The sequence below is a fragment of the Arvicola amphibius genome, chromosome 13 (assembly GCF_903992535.2).
Source record: "Arvicola amphibius chromosome 13, mArvAmp1.2, whole genome shotgun sequence".
NCBI lineage: Eukaryota > Metazoa > Chordata > Mammalia > Rodentia > Cricetidae > Arvicola > Arvicola amphibius.
The window spans coordinates 63,857,447-63,877,059 of NC_052059.1; the positions used below are offsets into that span (position 1 = coordinate 63,857,447).

Below are 19,613 nucleotides of genomic sequence, written 5' to 3' on the forward strand. Positions count from 1 at the left end.
GCACACAATGATGCACAGCACACAATGCACAGCACACAATGCACAGCACACAATGGTGCATAGCACACAATGATGCACAGCACACAATGATGCACAGCACACAATGGTGCACAGCACACAATGATGCACAGCACACAATGATGCACAGCACACAGAAGCTAGCGGGACATTTCTGGTCACTCTGCGCCCTGATGTGGGATGGGATCCAGGGCAGCCTGCCTCTCAGGAGCCTCAAATCCAGGTGTGGGGTTTGGTAAGACAGTAATTCCCCCAGCAAACTGCCCCATTTTGTCATATTGTATGACCCAGAGGGCACTGGCTGGCCACGGCCACAAAGAATCCATTCTTAAAAATCTGAGCTACCCTGAAACATTCACAGGTTAAGAGGCTTAATGTGACCTGCCACAGCCTCTGCGTTAGAGAAGGCAAGAGAGGTAGCTGTGGAGAAGAGGAGGGATGGACAGCCACTGACAAAGGAAGGGGAAGTGGCAGGAAGCTGGGTTTCAGTCTGGGAAATGGTGAGGAGGGAGGAGAGGGGAGGAGAGGGAGTGAGAATGTGTGTCAGGGGGTAGAGCCCATGAACAGAATTACCCTGGAGTTTGATAGTCCCAAGCCTGAGGTGTCAGGGAGGTCAAGATCTGGAGTTAGCTATCTTTTTCACGGTGGAGCCTGAGAACTCTGGGGTTCCAGGGGTGTCCACTGCTGTACCCCTCCAGCAGGGGACTCAAATGCAGAAGGCCTTGAAAGGAGGAAGGCAGGCCTCTGCTATGCTCTTGTCAGTGCTGTTTCTGCGTCCCGCACTGCCAAGACACTGGGAGCACCATCTTAGTCTCAGGGTGAGGGAGCTTCCCAGCACACAGACTGCAAAGCCAAGTGTGGCCAGCAGAGGGCCCTAATACACAAAGAAGGCAAATGGCTGCTGTGAGGATGGCTCTGGAAGACATTGGACGCTTGTTCAATACTGACTCCTCCACAGCATAAACAAACACAGGAGCCAAAAAGTTCAAATGGTCCTGTTCCATGTATGAGTGGAAGTCTCCAATTCTCAGGGACCCCAAAAGAAGCTGTTGTAACACACCTTATTCCCCCACCCACAAGGTTCTTTTCTTTTTTTCCTACACTTAGCAGTATTTTTACTATATTTTAAGAATTTTAAAATATTTTTAATGGGCTGGCAAGATGGCTCAAGAGAGTAAAGAATTTGCTACCAAACCTGATGACCTGAGTCTGACCCCGAGTGCCCTAAGATCCGATGGAGGGAGAGAACCAAGACCTTCGAGGTGTCCTCTAACCCCCACACTTAGGCTGTGGCATGCACATGTCTCCTCCCAGTTCAAAATAAATAAAATGCAATTAAATCATTTTAAAGAAATGACTTAAAGATAAATGGTTTTATTTGCTATTGCCCTCTAAACATCCATATAATTTTGTTTACATATATTTTCCACTGGGGACAACATTTTCCTTTCTTTGTTTTTTATCTCCTCTCTCTCTCCCTCTCTTTGTTTACATTATTAGCTTTTAAAATATTCTCAGCTGGCGGTGGTTGCACACACCTTTAATCTCAGCACTCAGGAGGCAGAGGCAGGTGGATCTTTATGAGTATAGTTTAGAGAGAGAGTTCCAGGACAGCCAGGGCTACACAAAGAACTCCTATCTCAAAAAAAGACAAAACAAATAAAAACATTCTCTTCTGTTTTTATTTTCATCCTTTCTCACATTTGTCTGATTTCGGTCCGAGTCTCTTCAGTACTAAGGAATCTCCACCGTTGTTGCTTCCCACAAGGCTCTTCTCCGCTCCCCTTCTTTCTCCTTTCTTTTATTTAATCTTGCCCCCACCCTTTTCTCTCTTCTTGATTTCCTTCCTTTACTATGTCCACACTTATTCTAAATAGTTTTTTACTTTGCTGTCCATTTTTCACAGTTTGGTCATTTTCAGGTCTGAGGTCACTGGCAATGCTGTAGTGGACTTAGTGGTTTTACATGGATTTATATATTCTGTATGGTTTGCTGCTGCTGCTGCTATAGCAGTGTGCTTCCTCCTCACTAAATGACACTGAGGACTGAGTCTTTGAGAGTAGACTTTCTATAAGACAGATGCCTGCCAAAATCCAGAAGAGATAGCCAAACCAATAACTGTAAGAATTCACTGTAGAGATGCAAGGAACATGAACATCAAAACAATACGACCTCACAGAGATCCCAATTCCTGCACCAGTGAACTCACAGTGGGACGGGTGAAATGCCAGGTAGATTTCAGGTAACAATGATGATCTAAAAGAAGAAACCAACAAACAGAAAACTTTAACCCAAACCTAGAGAGGAAAGTTAGCAACACAGAAAAAAACAATACACAAAAGGATAAGAAAATGAGCAACATGAAAGAAAAAAAATCAGCAAGAAAACAGATTTGTTAGGCAGGGAAAGAAAACAAGTAAAAGGTTTGGAAGAGAAAAACTCAATGGATCACGTAAAAAACAGGGTGGAAAACATCCCCAGAAGATTTGCTAGGCCACAGAAGTAGTACTGGAGACAGAAATCAAGGTTGATAAAACAGGGCATTCAAATATCAATATGGGAAAATATAAACAAACATGACCATAATATCCATAAAAACATGACCATAATATCCATAAACTCTGAGATACAAACAAGAGGCCAAATCTAAGAACCCACAGGCTAGAAGAAGAGATGAAAAAATGAGCACCGAAGACACAGAAAACCTATTTGATAAAATTACAGCAGAACACTTCCTAAATCTAGAGAAAGAAATGGGCATCCAAACACAAGGAACATCATGAACCCATATACACATGACCAAAGAAGAACCTTCCAAAAACATTTAAAGTCAAGATGTCAAAACTTGAAGCAAAAAACAGAAAAAAAAAAAAGCTGTTAAGGGAACATGCCAATTCACACATGATGGCAGAACTATCAGAATAACATCAACAACCCTCAAAGCCAGGAGTGCATGGATGACAGTTTTCAAGTTCCTAAAGTAAAGAACTAACTGCCGAGCAAAACTGCAATACACAGCAAAGGAGTCTTAAAAATTGATGGCAGCACACACCTTTAATCCTAACTCTGGGGAGGCAGACAAGTGGGTCTCGAGTTCAAGGCCAGCCTGGAGTTCCAGGACAGTCAGAGATATACAGAGAAAACCTGCATCAATAAACAAACAAATAAATAAAATAGGTGAATAAAGAAATAAACTTCAAGGCAAGCACAAACTAGTGTAGTTCATGTCTGCTAAACATGTGCAGAAGACACTTAAGGATACAACACACAGTGACAGAAGAAAGACACACTGGAAAAGACACCCACCGACAGGGCCAATGCATGGAAGCAAAAAAAGAAAAAGGTAAAAGCTAGCATAGCTATCCTGATGTTCAGTGACGTGGACTTCAAACCCGAGTTACTCGGAAGAGATGAGGGAGGCTGATGATGGTTGTTAATTGAGAGCAATCCATCAAGAAAACGAAACAACTGTAAACACACGGGCATCAAATGCTGGGGAGTCACAAGTTCAAAAACAAGCATTAATGGAAATAAAAGTCTGGAGACAATGACAGCAGATGATTTCAATATCCCTCTGTCACCTCTAGATAAGTCATCCAAAGTAAAACCCAACGAGAAATATCACAGTTAAATTACATCACAGATCAAATGGACTTAACAGATACATAGCAACAAAAACCAGAATACATGTTCATCTCAGTGACTCATGGAACCTTCTCACAATCTAGACCATAAATCAAGACTTACAAAATAACAAAAACCCTCTTATATCTACCAGATCACAGTAGAATAAAACTAGAAATCAATACAAGAAAAATTAAAGAAGCCAAAAATACAGGGTAATTGAACATTATATTCTTTAATGAACAGTGGGTCGTTTAAGAAATCAGGGTAGAAATGAAGGAGTTCCTAAAAATCAAATAAAAATGAAAGCATGATTATCAGAACCTTTATAAAATGACTGACTAATCAACAGGCAAACCTACCAAGAGGTGAGGACTGGCTCATTGAAATTAATGTAATCAGAACTGAAAAGAGAAGATTACCACAGATCCCAACTAAACCCAGAGAACCATCATGGAATACTTTGAAAACTTATTTAAAAAAATTAGAAAATCTAGATGAAATAGATAAAATTCTTAGGCCCATAAAAATTGCTGAGATTAAAACAGTAATAAAAATCCTACTATCAAGAAAAGTTCTGTCGCTGGGCCATTGTGGTTCATGCCTTTAATCCCAGCACTCAGGAGACAGATCTCTGGGAGTTAGAGGTCAGCCTGGTCTACAGAGTGAATTCCAGGACAGGCTCCACAGCTACAGAGAAATCCTGTCTCAAAAAAGAAAACAAAACAACAACAACAAAAAGCCCTCTCCATATGAATTCGTTGGGGGAATTCTACCAAATGTTTAACACCCAATGTTCCTTAAACTGTTCTGTAAGACAGAAAGGGTGTGAGTGTTACCAAACTAAAACCAGATAAGGACAGCAAAAGAAGCTGTAGAGTGACTTCCCTGGTGATCAAGGATGCAAAAATTCCCAATAAGTTTTTGGAAACTGGCTTAGTAAAGAGCACATACTGCTCTTGCAAAGGCCCTGATCTGGTGGTTAGCACCCACAAGGGGTGGCTTGCAAAGCCCTACAGCTCTAGCTCCAGGGTGATCCAATGTCTCTGGTATCTGTGGGTACTTACACTCACATGCAGATATCCCCCCACATATACATAATTTAAAGTAAAATTGTAAATCTTTTAAATTCTTAGAAATTGAATTCAAGAACACATTAAGAAAATCATGTTACCATGGCTGAATTGTTTGAACCCTAGAGATGTAAGACTGTTTCAACACATGCAAATCAGTAAGTATAATTCAGTACATAGAAAGGGACAGAAATTGTATGATCATCTTAATAATAATCTTAACATGTATTGTGCATCTTAATTGATGTACAAAAAGTCTTTATCAATGTTCAACATCCTTCCATAATAAAAGCCATGAAGTCATTAAGAATTGAAGGAAAGTACCTCAACATAAGGGCTATATATGACAAGCCTATAGGCAATGTTATACTAAGTGGGGCAAAATTGAGAGAATTTCCTCTAACACCTACAAAACAAGGGCTCTCACTCACTCCTTGCCAGTCTTATTCAATATAATTCTTGAAGTCTTAGCTAGAGCAATAAAATAGTAACATATAAAAGGCACACAAATAGGAAGTAAGAAGTCAATTTATCCCTATTTACAGACAACATGATTCTTTATTTAAAAGAAAATGTAGAACTGATAAATACTTTCAGCAAAGTCTCAGGATACAAAATCAGAATATAAACACTACCAGCTCTAAATGCCAATAATGAACTTGCTGAGAAAGAAATCAGAAAAAAAAAAAAAGCTCCCATTTACAATCATTTAAAAAATATCCAGGAATAAGCCTAATTAAGAAGGAAGAGACAGCCGGGCGGTGGTGGCGCACACCTTTAATCCCAGCATTCGGGAGGCAGAGGCAGGCGGATCTTTGTGAGTTCGAGACCAGCCTGGTCTACAAGAGCTAGTTCCAGGACAGGCTCTAAAGCTGCGGAGAAACCCTGTCTCGAAAAACCAAAAAAAAAAAAAAAAAAAAAAGAAGAAGAAGGAAGAGACCACTATAATAAAATCTTAAAGATACGGACAAGCGTCAAAGAGATACTAGAAGATGGAACAATCCTTCATGCTCATGGTTAGGCAGAATAAACATAATAAAAATGGCCATAGTATCTAAAGCTACTTGATTCTGCATAATCCCTAGCAAAACCCAATGTCTTTCTTCACCAAATTAGATAAAGGCACTAAAATCCACACAGAAGCACAAGGATCCTGAATAATCAAAGCAATCCTAGGCAGAAAAAACAGTGTTGATCCGCCACAATATTGGTCTCATACTACATTACTGAGCCACAGACAAAACAAAACATGGTACTGGAACAAAAACAGACAGGTAGACCAGCAGGACAGAAAGAAGATCCAGAAATAAATCCATACTGTTACAGCCACCAAACTTTGACAAAGCCATCAATAACAAATTTGAAAAAAAAAAGATAGCTTGTTTAACAAAGATTCTGCAAAAGCTAGATGTCTGTGTTAGAAGAATGAAACTAGATCCATATTTCTTATCCTACACACACACACACAAAATCAAGATGTATCAAAGCCCTTTGTGTGTGACTTCAGACTTCACAATATAGGCATAGGCAAGGATTTTCTGAACAAGATCCATTAGCACAGGAAGTAATCCCAAGAGGTGACGAGTGGAATTACATGAAATTAAGAAGCTTTTGCACGGCCAAGGGAACAATAGTCAGAACTGGAAAACAATCTTCACCAACTACACACTGGGCTGGGGATTAATACACGAGATAAACAAGAACCGCAATCAATAAAGGGTGAATAAATTGAATGCGCTGTGTTCAAAAGAAGAAATACAAATGACCAATAAATACTTGAAAAGGAGCCTAACGTCCTTAGTCCCTAGGGAAATGCAAATTCCAGCTGCTTAGACGTCCCCTCTCACTCCAGCCAGAACTGTCACTAAGAAAACTAACAACAAACAGCAGGATGCAAGGGGAGAGGAATCCTTGTTCACTGTTTGAAAAGTTAGCTTGTGCAGTCACCAGAGAAACAAGCACGGAAGTTCCTAAAATCCAAAAATAGAATTGTGTTCCTCAGCTGTACTACTCTTTAGACACGCTTACACATTTGTGTTTGTAGTTGCACGGTGCACACTAATCAGGAAATGGAACTGCCTAACTCATCAACATGTAGGTGGATAATCAAAATATGGTATATCATATACACGGGGATTTTATACAGCAATAAAAATCAAATCATATTTCCAAGAGAATGATGCAACTGTAAATTACTATGATAACTAAACAGTCACACTCATGAAGACAAGTACTGTAGCTTTCTTTCATACGTGGATCCACGATTAAGATTACATGTGTATGTATGTACATATGCACATGTGTGTATTATGTATGTGTATCTATATAAATGCATATGTATACATGTGTATATACACAAGAACATACGCTTGCATATGTGTGTATGTGTTTGTAAGTCACAAAAATAGAAATGGGGTCATGGAGTATTCTTTTCTTTTTTTTTTCTGACTAGCTCTTGTAGACCAGGTTAGCCTCGAACTCACAGAGATCCGCCTGCCTCTGCCTCCCTGGGTGCTGGTATTAAAGGTGTGTGCCACCACCACCCAGCTAAGGGGTAGTTCTTAAGGAAGATGAAAATAGACTAACAGAAAGGAGAACTCCTAAATGGGGTGGGAGAGCCATAGGGGACGGGAACTTGAGGCTAAAATGCAATGGCGCACAGCCTGGAGATGCTCAGTGAAGCCCATTCCTTGTATGCTGACCTAAAGAATTTAGCTATGGAGCCCTGGCTGTCCTGAAACTCTATGTAGAACAGGTTGTCCTTGAACTCAGAGAGATCCATCTGCTCCTGCCTCCCAAGAACTGGGATTAAAAGCATGTGCCACCATGCCCAGCAAGAATTATTTTTTTTAAATATTTATTTATTATGTATACAATATTCTGTCTGTGTGCATGCCTTCAGGCCAGAAGAGGGCACCAGACCCCATTACAGATGGTTGTGAGCCACAATGTGGTTGCTGGGAATTGAACTCAGGACGTTTGGAAGAGCAGGTTAAGAGATGCTCTTAACCTCTGGTCCATCTCTCCAGCCTCCAAGAATTAATTTTAAAAAGTTAAGCTGCAAGAGAAACTTTAATCTTTTAAAATTATACTAGTCAGAATGGCTCTAACAAATCATTTAAAGGCTTGCTCTTCTACTTGTGTGGCAATACTGCTGGAAAGAAGTGAACGGCCATCCAATACTTCAGCAACGCCTCGTTTACTTGGAGAATTTCATTGGAAGGCTATTTACAAATTTTGAAAAAATCTGTAATACTTTACTCAAAAGATGAGAAGTTTGCAACATAAAGAGATACACAAGAACCCCAAATCTTTTAATCTTCCATCTCAGGGTATCTTAATTATGAAATGTAACATATCTAGATTCTTCAATGTACTTCTTGAGTCCCTTAGAGGAAAATACATGGTCTACATGCACAGCTCCCACTTGCTTGTGATGGCCCCCAACCACACCACAGCACTGGCAGAGTGTGACAAATGTCGGCCCTCACAACCGGGCACTACATGTGCTGTTTTCAGAGTCCTAGAGGCCTACAGGCAGATGTCTTAGTGTTAAGTGCTACTTTTCAGGAAAATAACTATATGCTGTTACCTGTAATTTGAGTATATTTGATAAGCCACAAAGAGAGCTGCAGACAGCCACTCCAGATACTGAGTCCCATGGCAGTTCAGCACTCGGTGAGTCTCGGACGCCAGGGCGGCCAATCCGAGGCCAGCGAGAACTGCCACCACCGCGTTGCTCTGCATCCAGAATCGCTCCACCTGGGAAGCAGACAGGCAGACAGGTTTATGTGAACAGTCAGAACTTACATGCTTTAAAAACACTTCTCACTTATACTTAGCTGCTTATACCCATTATCATTAGGTCTTATTGGTTCACTTCTCTAGCCTAGTTCTATTTTCCAGTTTTCCAGTGTTCCTCCCTCCTAGTCTGGCATGTGCCCACACATTCCCTCAGAGCTACAGGCTTCATCTTGGCTCCAGCAATATGTAGGTGGAGAAGATAGAGCAATGCTTGGCTTTACTCCAGAAGGAAATACTTCCTTTCCCTACACACCTCCCTGATGTCCTTCTGCAGGATGAAGGGACTGGCTGATAAGAGAAGTGGCAGCTTCCACTGGAACAACACAGCCTTCTCTCTTCCTCTCTGTTCCTACTGCAAGTGAGCCACTGCCAAGAAGCGCCGGCCCACAGTGACTCTCCCGGAGGCTCAGTCAGTAGGGCTGGATGGTATGTAGCACTGCCTGTGAGTGGTGGCTAGGACTACCTGCTTTGGAAGACAGCATGACGAAGCTACATTCTCCAGCCACAGCAGCCTCAGCCATAAAGGTCACCCACCAGCTTCAGCTTCCAGCAGTGTATCTTCTCTCTCACTCGGTTCAAACCCAGAGGGTCAAGTAGACCATCATTCATTAGGGATAATGAACATACACACAAAAGACCAGGTGGAAGCAGCTTTCAAAAAAAAGCTACTTTATATTTATTTTTCTTTTTTTCTTTTAAAGTTTCTCTGTGTAGTCCTGGCTGTCCCGAAACTCACTCTGTAGACCAGCCTGGCCTTTACTTGCCTCTGCTTCCCAAGTGCTGGGATTAAAGGTGTGCTGGGCCACATTTTTAGCTCCTAGCGTGAGAACTAACAGAGGCAGGGATCATGGCTCCTGACTGCGGCCCTAGCCCTCAGGGAACTGAGGGGGGAAGAGAGCGAACTCACTACAGTCACAGTTCTCCTGGGGTTCACATGACCTTTCCACAGGGGTGGAATATCAGATATACTGTGTATCAATATTTATATTATAATTCATAAAAGTAGCAAAATTACAATTATTAAGTAGCCACGGGATAATTTCATGGTTGGGGGTCATCACAACATGAGGAACTGCATTAAAGGGTCACAGCACTAGGTAGGTTGAGAACCATGCACTATAGAAAGACTGGGCTATAGAGAGACCCATCTCAACAAAAATGAAATACAAACAAGAGCCTTTATCTCCAACGATGTGGTTGCCAGAACAAACCTAAGAATCGTGCTTGCTCGCACAGGCTTAAGAAGGCGCCATAAGAAGACACGGTCGGAGCGCCACTTCCTCCCTGCTTGCCTCCTATTTCTTTTGCTACTCTAAAAGGAATTCCTGACAAAATACAGTTGTTCTTAAAGCTGCAAGAATGCAGATACAGGATTATTAAGTCTATCTGGGGTTTATTTTTCCTATTTAACTACTCTGTTAACTAAATGCTGCATTTGCTTGCTTGCTTGCTTGTTTGAGCCAGGAGCTCAGACGGCTCTCAGGATGGTCTCGAACTCACCATGTAACAAACACTAGCCTTGGTCTCCTGATCTGCCTGCCTCAGCCTCCCCGTGCTGGGGTTATGTGTATATATTCTATACTTACTATTTCTTAGACAGTTTGTTCTTTGACAAAGTTCATGAAGGGCTAATTTATATAATCTTCACAAAAAAGATCTATTTAAGGAAAAGATCTTTTTAAAAGGTCCATTAAAGTAAAACTTACCACACCCATGAAAAGTGGTTTTGAAATATCTAAATTTGCTCTCCAAGCAAAGAATAATGAATAAACGCAAAGCATTCCCGTGAAAAGCCACACTAACGAGGACTGCTGTCTGCTCCTACAAAACAAAGTGCTCACAGTTACCTATGTATGTATGACTATCAATAATACACATAGCTTAAAGTATAGGGCAGTATCTGTAGCTTTAAAACTTTCTATTTTAAGAAGATAAGAGTAAAATTTTCAAAATCTCCATGGAACTGCTGATGCCAGAACAATAGCAAACGCTGTGATGACCCTCAAGTAGGAGAACATCTAACTCCCAGTACATCTTCAGCTACAGCTCAGGCCAGCGGTGGAACACTTGCTACGCCTGGGTTCAATCCTCAGCAACACAAAAGGGACATAAATTAATTTTCCCATGACGACATGGTAGAATATATTATATAAACATTAAAAAAATATCTGTTTTTTTATTATGGGAAAATGTTGACATTATTTTATAATGTTAATTGTTAAGCAAATAGAACCATAGATATATGTGTATTTATAAACTAATATATCCAACAGAACAGAAAGTAAATAAATAAAAATAAACAGTTTTAGTATATAACCTGGGCTCAGCTCATGGTGGCTCTGGCTCAGGTTCTGTTGGGCTTACACCACCATGCCTGACAAGAAGGCCTTTTCTTTTTTTAAATGAGTGGAGAAATTAGATAGTTGTTGGGTTCCTTTGCAAGTCAACAATACAAATTAGCTACAGGCAGAGTAAAGGACCAAAGCCAAGGTTTGGGATGATCAACTGGTCAATCCCTCAAGGTTTGGGATGATCAACTGGTCAATCCTTCAAGGTTTGGGATGATCAACTGGTCAATCCTTCAAGTCACTTATTTGCAATCATAAGATAAATAAGACGTCAGGAAGTGTAAGACATTTGCCATAACACAAATTGTGGTGCTTGAAAGAAAATGATCCCGAAAGGGAGAGGCACTGTTAGGAGGTGTGGCTTTGCTGCAGTAGGTATGTCACTGTGGGGGTGGGCTTTGAGATCTCCTACGCTCAGGCTACGCCCAGTGTGGGCACAGATTCCTGCTGCTCTCAGATCAAGATGTAGAACTCTCAGCTCCTCTTCCAGCACCCTGTCTGCCTGCTTGCCATGTTCTACCATGGTGACAATGGGAAAACCTCTGAAACTGTAAGCTACCCCGACTAAATGCTTTCCTTTATAAGAACTACTGTGGTCATGGCTTCCCTTCAAAGCAGTAGAAACCCTAACGAAGGTAAAAATGGTTAGGAGTTATTATAGATGTCAGACAACACTAGTAGCGCTCTACAGTAACATATAAGACACAGATTCAACATGAGAACACGGCACGCACAGGGACAAAGGGAACATTACTCACTTTCTAGTTAAACATATATTTGCCCAAACTGCAAGAGCTTGGATGTTGAATGAAAGTTCGGTCTTCATATTTATTATTTGTGAACTGAAAAACAAAAAGCCAGAAAACAAAGTACTTTATTGTTGGCATAAAAGAAGTTCAGTAAATTTCAAACAAAATATTTTATCAATAAAATATTCAATTATACATACAACTACTCTAAGGACTGTGGTCATATTTTAAAATTATTTTTTCTTAAGCCGGGCAGTGGTGGCGCACACCTTTAATCCCAGCACTTGAGAGGCAGAGGCAGGTGGATCTCTGTGAGTTCGAGACCAGCCTGGTCTACAAGAGCTAGCTCCAGGACAGGCTCTAAAGCTGCAGAGAAACCCTGTCTCGAAACCCCCCCCCCCAAAAAAAATTATTTTTTTCTTCCTTCAAATTTTGAATGGGGTTAAGAAGTATCACTGAAAAAGTCAACCAGTTCTAAGACATTTTCTGATTGTAGTATTTGGTTTTCAGCACACAGAATTTAGGATTGAAAGTAATATAGAGCACGGATCTTCTGAATAGCTCAGAAGAGAGTGGTTTTGAAGGGAACATCAGAGTTTCTCTTGCCAGTACAGACACAGCCACTGGTGACTTAACCATTCAAATAAAATTCTGAAGATCCAATTATGAAAGGGAAAAAGGCCAAGAGGAGGGATTCTGCCATTCTTTCCGGGTTATCTTCTTCCTTAAGCAGCTTCCTCATTTTCCACATTATTTGCTTTAGAAAGTGTTTAAGAATCTCAGAGAAAAGTGTTCATCTTATTTTGTATAATTGTGCTAAATTTAACTAATGAGCACTTTCAAGTGCTACATGAGTCCTAAAATTGCCACACTATTTAATTTCTATACCAAGAGACACATGTACAAATTAAGGAGACGTTGTTCTCCCTACTGGCAATTTTCCTGGATAAATAATTACTGTATAAGTACTGTATACATAATTAAAGTACTGTATAAGTTGTGTCAAACATTCAAAGAAATATTGTAATTCAGTTGAGAGAAAACAATGATAGCACAGAAATATTTTCAAGATCTGCTCTGAACTGAAAATAGAGTAACAAAACTATGTTTCTTATGAATCCACTTTAAAAAACAAATTATAAAAGACTGCAAAATATAGATAAAATATTAACACACTGGTAACAGTTATTATTCTTGCATGTTGGAATTACAGGTCACATACATGGATCTAATCTGCATGGGAAGTAGACAAAGACAAGATCTCCTGAGTAAATCGGGAGCATGGGGACCATGAGAGAGGGTTGAAGGGGAGGGGAGAGGCAGGGAAGGGAGCAGAGAAAAATGTAGAGCTCAATAAAAATCAATTAAAAAAGAAATTAAACGTCATTTTAACTTTCTTGTTTTTGTTTACTTGTATTCCAAAAATTTCTATGATTATATATCCTATTTTGGAATAGTGAAAAAAATTAAAGGAAAACTATTAAGTTTTGTAGTTAACCAGCACTTTGGAGGCTGAGACAGGAGGACTGTGAGTTCAAGGGCCAGCTTGGGTTACTAAGACACTAACTATAAAAAATAAAGGGAGAGAGGGATCTGTTGATAATCACTGACAATGGGGGGCACATATACTTTATTCTAGCTGAGGCAGGAGGATTGCTTGTTACAGGCTAGCTTGGGCTACAAAGCTAGGCCTTGTTTAAGACAGACCGATGGATGGATTGATAGACAGACAGATAAGAGATAGATGGACGATAGACAGGCAGATAGAGAGACAGATAGAGATAGATTTTTCTTGTACATAGTCCAGAGTGTTCCAAAGCAGAAACTAAAAAAAAAAAATCACATCAATGTTATAAAAAACTTGTATCCTAAAATTTCATATCTGAAGAATTATAATTGGTATTGATAATTTTTAAAGTTGACATGGACAGTTTTCAAGAGCTTTACTCTCTGTAGGTTTTAAAGCAAACATTAATCCATTCTTCAAAGAAAACCATTGGTTAATACGTATGACATATATTTGCTTAAGCTGCCTCTAATAAGGTTGGATGTTAAAATACGAAAGTCAAAAACACAGCTTATGACAGCCAAAAGGAAGTTATAAGAGACTATATATACATATACATATATATGTATATGTATATTCAGCTCTAAAGGATTAAATGAGGAGAATTCAAGCCAAAATAATAAGAAAAATTATTCAAATCATGATGAATGCAACTTTCCAAATGACCCTAAGAGACAGGTAACAGGAAAGCCATAGGGAAGAGGAAGTCACTGTCAGCCCAACCCCACACGGGCATCGTGCACACAGGTGAGACATGTAGTCCTCGGCCCTGGCCAGTCTCCGATTGGCCTCACACACTGCTGTGCTGACTGCTCGTCTTGAGCCCACCTAGCAAAAAGCTGGAGCACTCGGCAGTGCAGTGGGCACACACAGCTATGGAGCACTCGACAGTGCAGTGGGCACACACAGCTATGGAGCACTCGGCAGTGCAGTGGGCACACACAGCTATGGAGCACTCGGCAGTGCAGTGGGCACACACAGCTATGGAGCACTCGGCAGTGCAGTGGGCACACACAGCTATGGAGCACTCGGCAGTGCAGTGGGCACACACAGCTATGAACCGAGGAGGTGAAACTACTCAGACACACTTCTCAATAAAGAAAGGAACTAACAGGAAACCTCCCCAAATAGATAACAGAAAATTCAGTTAAGAGAGTTGTAAAACCATACTCACAGAAGTATTGTAGACACACTGGATCCTATTTCAGATTTGGCCTAAAAAACAGAAACGTTCATTTGTACAAGCATTAAACCAAAGCTTTCTTTGTTAGATGACTGCATTTTTAATGTTCTTGATTTAAGAGCTTCATATTTTAAATATACAACCCAATGTTTTTCCTTACTCAGTCTTTGAAGCTTAGCTAACGTTCAGAACCAGTGAAAACTAATCTTGGGCACCTTAGGAAACTTTAGAACTGGCTAGAACTCAGTGCAGTTGCTGCAGTCTTCCTGCTCTTAGGGCTGTTAATGAGGGTGACAAGCCCAATTCTCAGCATGTGTGATGATACTGATCTAAATCCGAGAGTACCCTCAACCTACACTTCTTAAATAGGCAACTCGGAGCACGCAGTTGAAGCGAATGAAGCGTCCGCCGCTTTTAAACAAAAAGCTTTTTGCATACATCTATCATGCGTCTGTGCACACGTATTACACAATGGCCTGCCTGTGGACGTCAGAGGACAACCGACGGGAGTCAATCATGTGGATGTGGGCTCTAGGGGTTGAACTCAGATCAACAGGATTGGCAGCAAACTCCCTCATCTGCTGCGCCAGCTTGCTAGCGTCAATCTACATTTTACAGATTAAACCAACTCTCTACATCAAATAGTAATTAACAATTATTCTTTTTTATTGATCTCTTCTATAATGAAGTATTTCCTAGATATCATATATATGTACACACACATACACACACACACACACACACACACAATGCATACTGAAAGGGTAAAGAAATAAATCTTCAGGTTAACCATTCAGGAAACAAAACCTAGCTTGTTATGAGGCTTTAAACCCAGCACTGGGAGTTCTAGGACAGCCTGGACTACACAGAGAGAATTTTAAAATTTTGAAATTTATGTCCGGGCAGTGCTGAAGCATGCAAGGGCAGCCCATATATGGCGGTTCTGTTGAACTTTCCATATTAGGTTTCATGGTCTAAGTTGATGAGGACAACTGACCCAGTCTCTTCCTCAAGAGGGCACCAGATCTCATTACAGATGGCTGTGAGCCACCATAAGGTTGCTGGGAATTGAACTCATGACCTTTGGAAGAGCAGGGAGTGTTCCTAATCACTGAGCTGATGAAAAGTTTTTGCACCCTGATAAAACTTTCTGTCAATGCAATAATCCAAATCAGACCAAATCAAATGGAATTAGAAAAAGCTCAGGTTTAATGGTTACCAACATTTCTGGGTGGCCTTCCAGCCCTCTGGTGAGGAGCCAGGGAAGGAAGACAGGAAAACCACATGTTCTCTGGAGGGGGGCAGTTTAAATAGCCTGTGGGCATTGTCTTGAGCATCTCTGGGGAGGGGTCATCTTTGGGCTTTCTCAGAGGTGGACTCTGGAATGAGGCAACTCCCAGGGGAGGGGGCTTGGAATGGAACTTCCACCCAAACATTCCAGACTCTTGGAATATATGGATGCCAGGGGCTGGGTGAAATCTCTGCCCAAACAGGCATCTCTCTTTAAAAGCAAACAAATGAAAATGAGACAAAGAAACAAAACCTCATCAGTGCAATCAGGAACCCCACAAACTCTTGCAGGTCCCTCCTTTCTGAATTACCACCCACTTCATATGTGTTTACTTGTAGATTCAGAGGTCTCACTACAGACAGCTGGCCTGGAACTTGTGACCTCCTGTGCCATCTTGCCTGGCTGCTCCTCCACCATTCAGAAAGGCTCTTGTATGTAGCCTCAAACAGTAATGTCGACTTCTGAGAGATCTGGAAGTTTGTCAATGGTGTCACTACGGAGTCTTCTGAAATTTACTTTCTTAAACAGAACACAGAATAGAAGCATCTGAGGAAACCCTAACACCACTGTCTATATTAAAATCTATCTTCATGTCCCCTTTCCTTTATCCTATTGCAATTACACCGACTTGCCTGCATGCCTCAGGGAAAGCAGGCCTGTCGAATCTCAAGCACACTGCCTCTAACTTCGGAAACTTACCTTCCTCTAATGAATCTTACAGACTGCGTCTCCATTTAACACTAAGCAGTAACATAAATTCTATTCATCAAGAAAAGGACATCTTGGGGCTGGATAAAATGGCTCATTGTTTAAGATTCCCAGCATCCACATGGTGGTTCACAGCTGTCTGCAACTCTGGAGCCAGGAGATCCAGAATCCTCTTCTGGTCTCCATGGGCAGTAAACACACATGGTGGACAGATATACATTAAGGCAAAACTACCATGCACATAAAAAGGCCCCCAAATTTTTAAAAATAGAATTATAAATAAATGAAAATGAAAGGCTAAGTCCAAGGTGGTACACATTTATAACTTCAGCACCTGGAAGTGGTGGCATGGAGATCGTAAGCTGGAAGCCAGCCTATGCTATGGAGTAAGACACTGACTCATAGAGTTAAAAACTAAACAGAGCGTGTGTCGGGGACTGTCACCACAGTGAGCAGCACAGGCGAAGAGCCACATTCCAAGGGGCTAACGATCCTATGTGCTGCTCTTTCAGTGACAGTGCAGACCGAACACAGCCGCGCCACTTGTTTCCTGGGCCGGCTTTAAACAGGAGCTTACCAGACTGAATGTTCCATATTCCTCCCGGAGGAGATGTGTCAGGAAGCCTCGCAGTGTTGTCTGGTCCCCCCAGGTCCAGCGGGCGCGATTGAGGTAGGATGACACAGGCAGGTAGACATAGGGCAGCAGGCCAGCAGAGAAGGCCAGAGCCAGCCTCAACAGAGAGCTAACGGCCAGCTCCTGCACAGAAGCACACAGTGGGGCTTGTTTATTTCAGTCCATTCGTCCTGAACTTCAAAACCAAATCAGGAAAACGTCAACTGTATTTGCTTAAAGCTGATCTCTCGATTTATATTAAGTCACCACAGAATATTATGCTAAACCTTCTGATTACTGAGGATTACTAGAAAATTGCATCAGCCTGGATTCCTTTTCGTGGCAAAACCAGAGTGGAACAAATATTAGCAAAGACTGTAAGTATCAAGTGTGCTGCATCTTTTACATTTAAACCATGCCATGACATGCAGCATTACACTGTTGAGATGAACCACTTGGAAGTGACTGCATGCTATTTGGCCCCTAATACTATCTTATGCTAATTCGCTTCATCTTCATCATTAGAAGTGGCTTTAACTGTATAACTTCATTACAATTCCACAGTGATGACGTAATTCTTTCCAGAGCTTTGGACATTTCACAGAAGTGTTTGGTGTAGACAAAGCTAGCTTTTATCCCCATTTCTCTCCCCTATGTTTAACGGAACACGAAAGGAATTTGCTGTTCCGTATAACCCGTATTGTTTCATGTGCTCTACCGGAGGAATCCTCACCTGTGCATGTCTAAAACAAAACAATATAAAAACAATTATAAAGATTAAGTCCAAATAATATGAATTCCAGCATTCTAGAAATATTCAAGCATTGTTTGCTTTAATAACTCAGAAAGAGGATCTCTTATAAACATCGGAACTGGAAACTGCCACCTTTTTCCCTTATAAAATGAGAAATTTATCTGTGGGAATAAATATAAGAGCCAGGATTTGATCGGCAGATACTGTAGAACAAGCAGCCAAGTTCTTTTTGCATTTTAATACAAACATTCTTAATTGAAAAGGAAGCGTTTTCTTATAGTACTGATCTCATTTGTGGTTTCTCCAGCAGAAACGAGACGCACAAAAGTCATGACATGAGAACAGCAAAACCGTCTCATCTGACAGCAGGCAGCTGCTCTTCTTAAAAGTGGGGCTAGGCAAGTCGATGTTTACAGTTTTGTGATGGGGGAATTCAGCCAATCGTGTGCTGTATAAGGTGTCTCCCCCACCCCGCCCCCCACCACAAATAGCCTATAAACACCCATGTGCGTTTGTTTCCCTCTCTTTGTTTTCCTGCGCCTAAATCGCTGGAACCCTGGTTTTGTAAGTTCCCTTCTTCCCTTTATTAAAGCTGAATATTTTTTATTAAAGCTAGTCTGGTTAATTTTAACCGCCGATCGATCACGCCCTTACAGTTTTGGAGGCACTGCGCATTATAAAGTTGAATTTAGAATTGCAAAAAACCAGTTATTATACTGTTCTCTTTGTAATAGAAGTAGGCAGGGGCAGTTACATGAGGGTTGCCACAGATGGATGGGCAGAGCTTCCCTGTCCTGGCTGTACACTGTGATCACGTGACAGGGACTTCTCCCCTTGCAAACACAGAATGGTTCGGTGGTGGGATTGGGTTTCCGTATAAATGCACACATATACATATACCTATGTAAACCTGTAAAAACACACACAAGCACACACAAATTACTACCCAGGTTCCCTTGACTTCCCTTCTGCTAGTTAATGGAAATGAAAGAGCTACATTGAAGAGTCACATTGCCCAAATCTGAGCACTCATCCGTAGCCTACCCCAGGATAGAGCTAGTCCTTAGCCCAGGCTCCACAGTGTTAACCTTGAGTCCTAAACACTTTACCCAACTTACATGACTTATCTTCCAGTCAACCAGTAGGTGCTTCTCATAAAATAAACCTGACTCTGCTGAGGTCAGAAGTCTGAAACTAGAGCAGGCAGGGCTGCCTGTCCACCCCTCCAGGTCCCCACCGATTCAGGAAAAGCAGATGTGCTGCCTCAGTTTATATCCCATAGAAAACTCGTTATTGAATTATAGTCTTTAATGTTAACTGTTTGCCTTAAATTCATATATTTTGAGATAGAAACCTGGCTGCCTTTAAACTCCCTGTGCAGCCTAGATTGGCCTCAAACTCTCAGACCTTCTGCTTCCGAGCCCTGCATGCTGGGGTCACAGGCACCACCACCACATCTAGACATGTCTGCATCTATTATCCAAGACTTACACAAAGAGCTTCTGTATATGCTAGTAAACCACACTGTAGCACGGAAACCTTGGGTTAAAGAGCCAAACATCAATAAAGAACAGTCTAAAAAGTGCTGGTTAAGCTGTTTAGTATCCCCATGTGAGGACTTATATGACTGACGTCACCGGACTAAATTCTAAGAGAAAGTTGCTTTTGGCCACTATTGTTTCCTTTTTATAATCACATAATAAGAATTTTATAATCTCCACATTACCCTTTTTTGCTTTGTTACCTACCACTTTTGCTTTGTTACCAAGATGTGCTAAAGTATAGTAAATACAATTATTTAAAGCTTTAGTATAATTATTTCCTTATTTCCTAATAATTTTATTATATGCTTTATGTGTTTTCTATTATGATTCCAATTGC

At 41.0% G+C, this 19,613-nt stretch overlaps 1 protein-coding gene across 1 annotated transcript in view; it reads right to left on the minus strand.

Annotated features, from left to right (window-relative positions):
• The window catches only part of Tmem260 (transmembrane protein 260), a 66,388-nt gene that overhangs the window by 17,235 nt on the left and 29,540 nt on the right, over positions 1-19,613 (minus strand). The window contains exons 6-10 of the mRNA XM_038310124.1: positions 16,943-17,122; positions 14,358-14,398; positions 11,626-11,709; positions 10,226-10,340; positions 8,308-8,477 (exon numbers count right to left, since the gene is read on the minus strand). Coding sequence (XP_038166052.1) covers positions 8,308-8,477; positions 10,226-10,340; positions 11,626-11,709; positions 14,358-14,398; positions 16,943-17,122 — 590 coding nt within the window. The remainder of the gene's footprint in view (positions 1-8,307; positions 8,478-10,225; positions 10,341-11,625; positions 11,710-14,357; positions 14,399-16,942; positions 17,123-19,613) is intronic.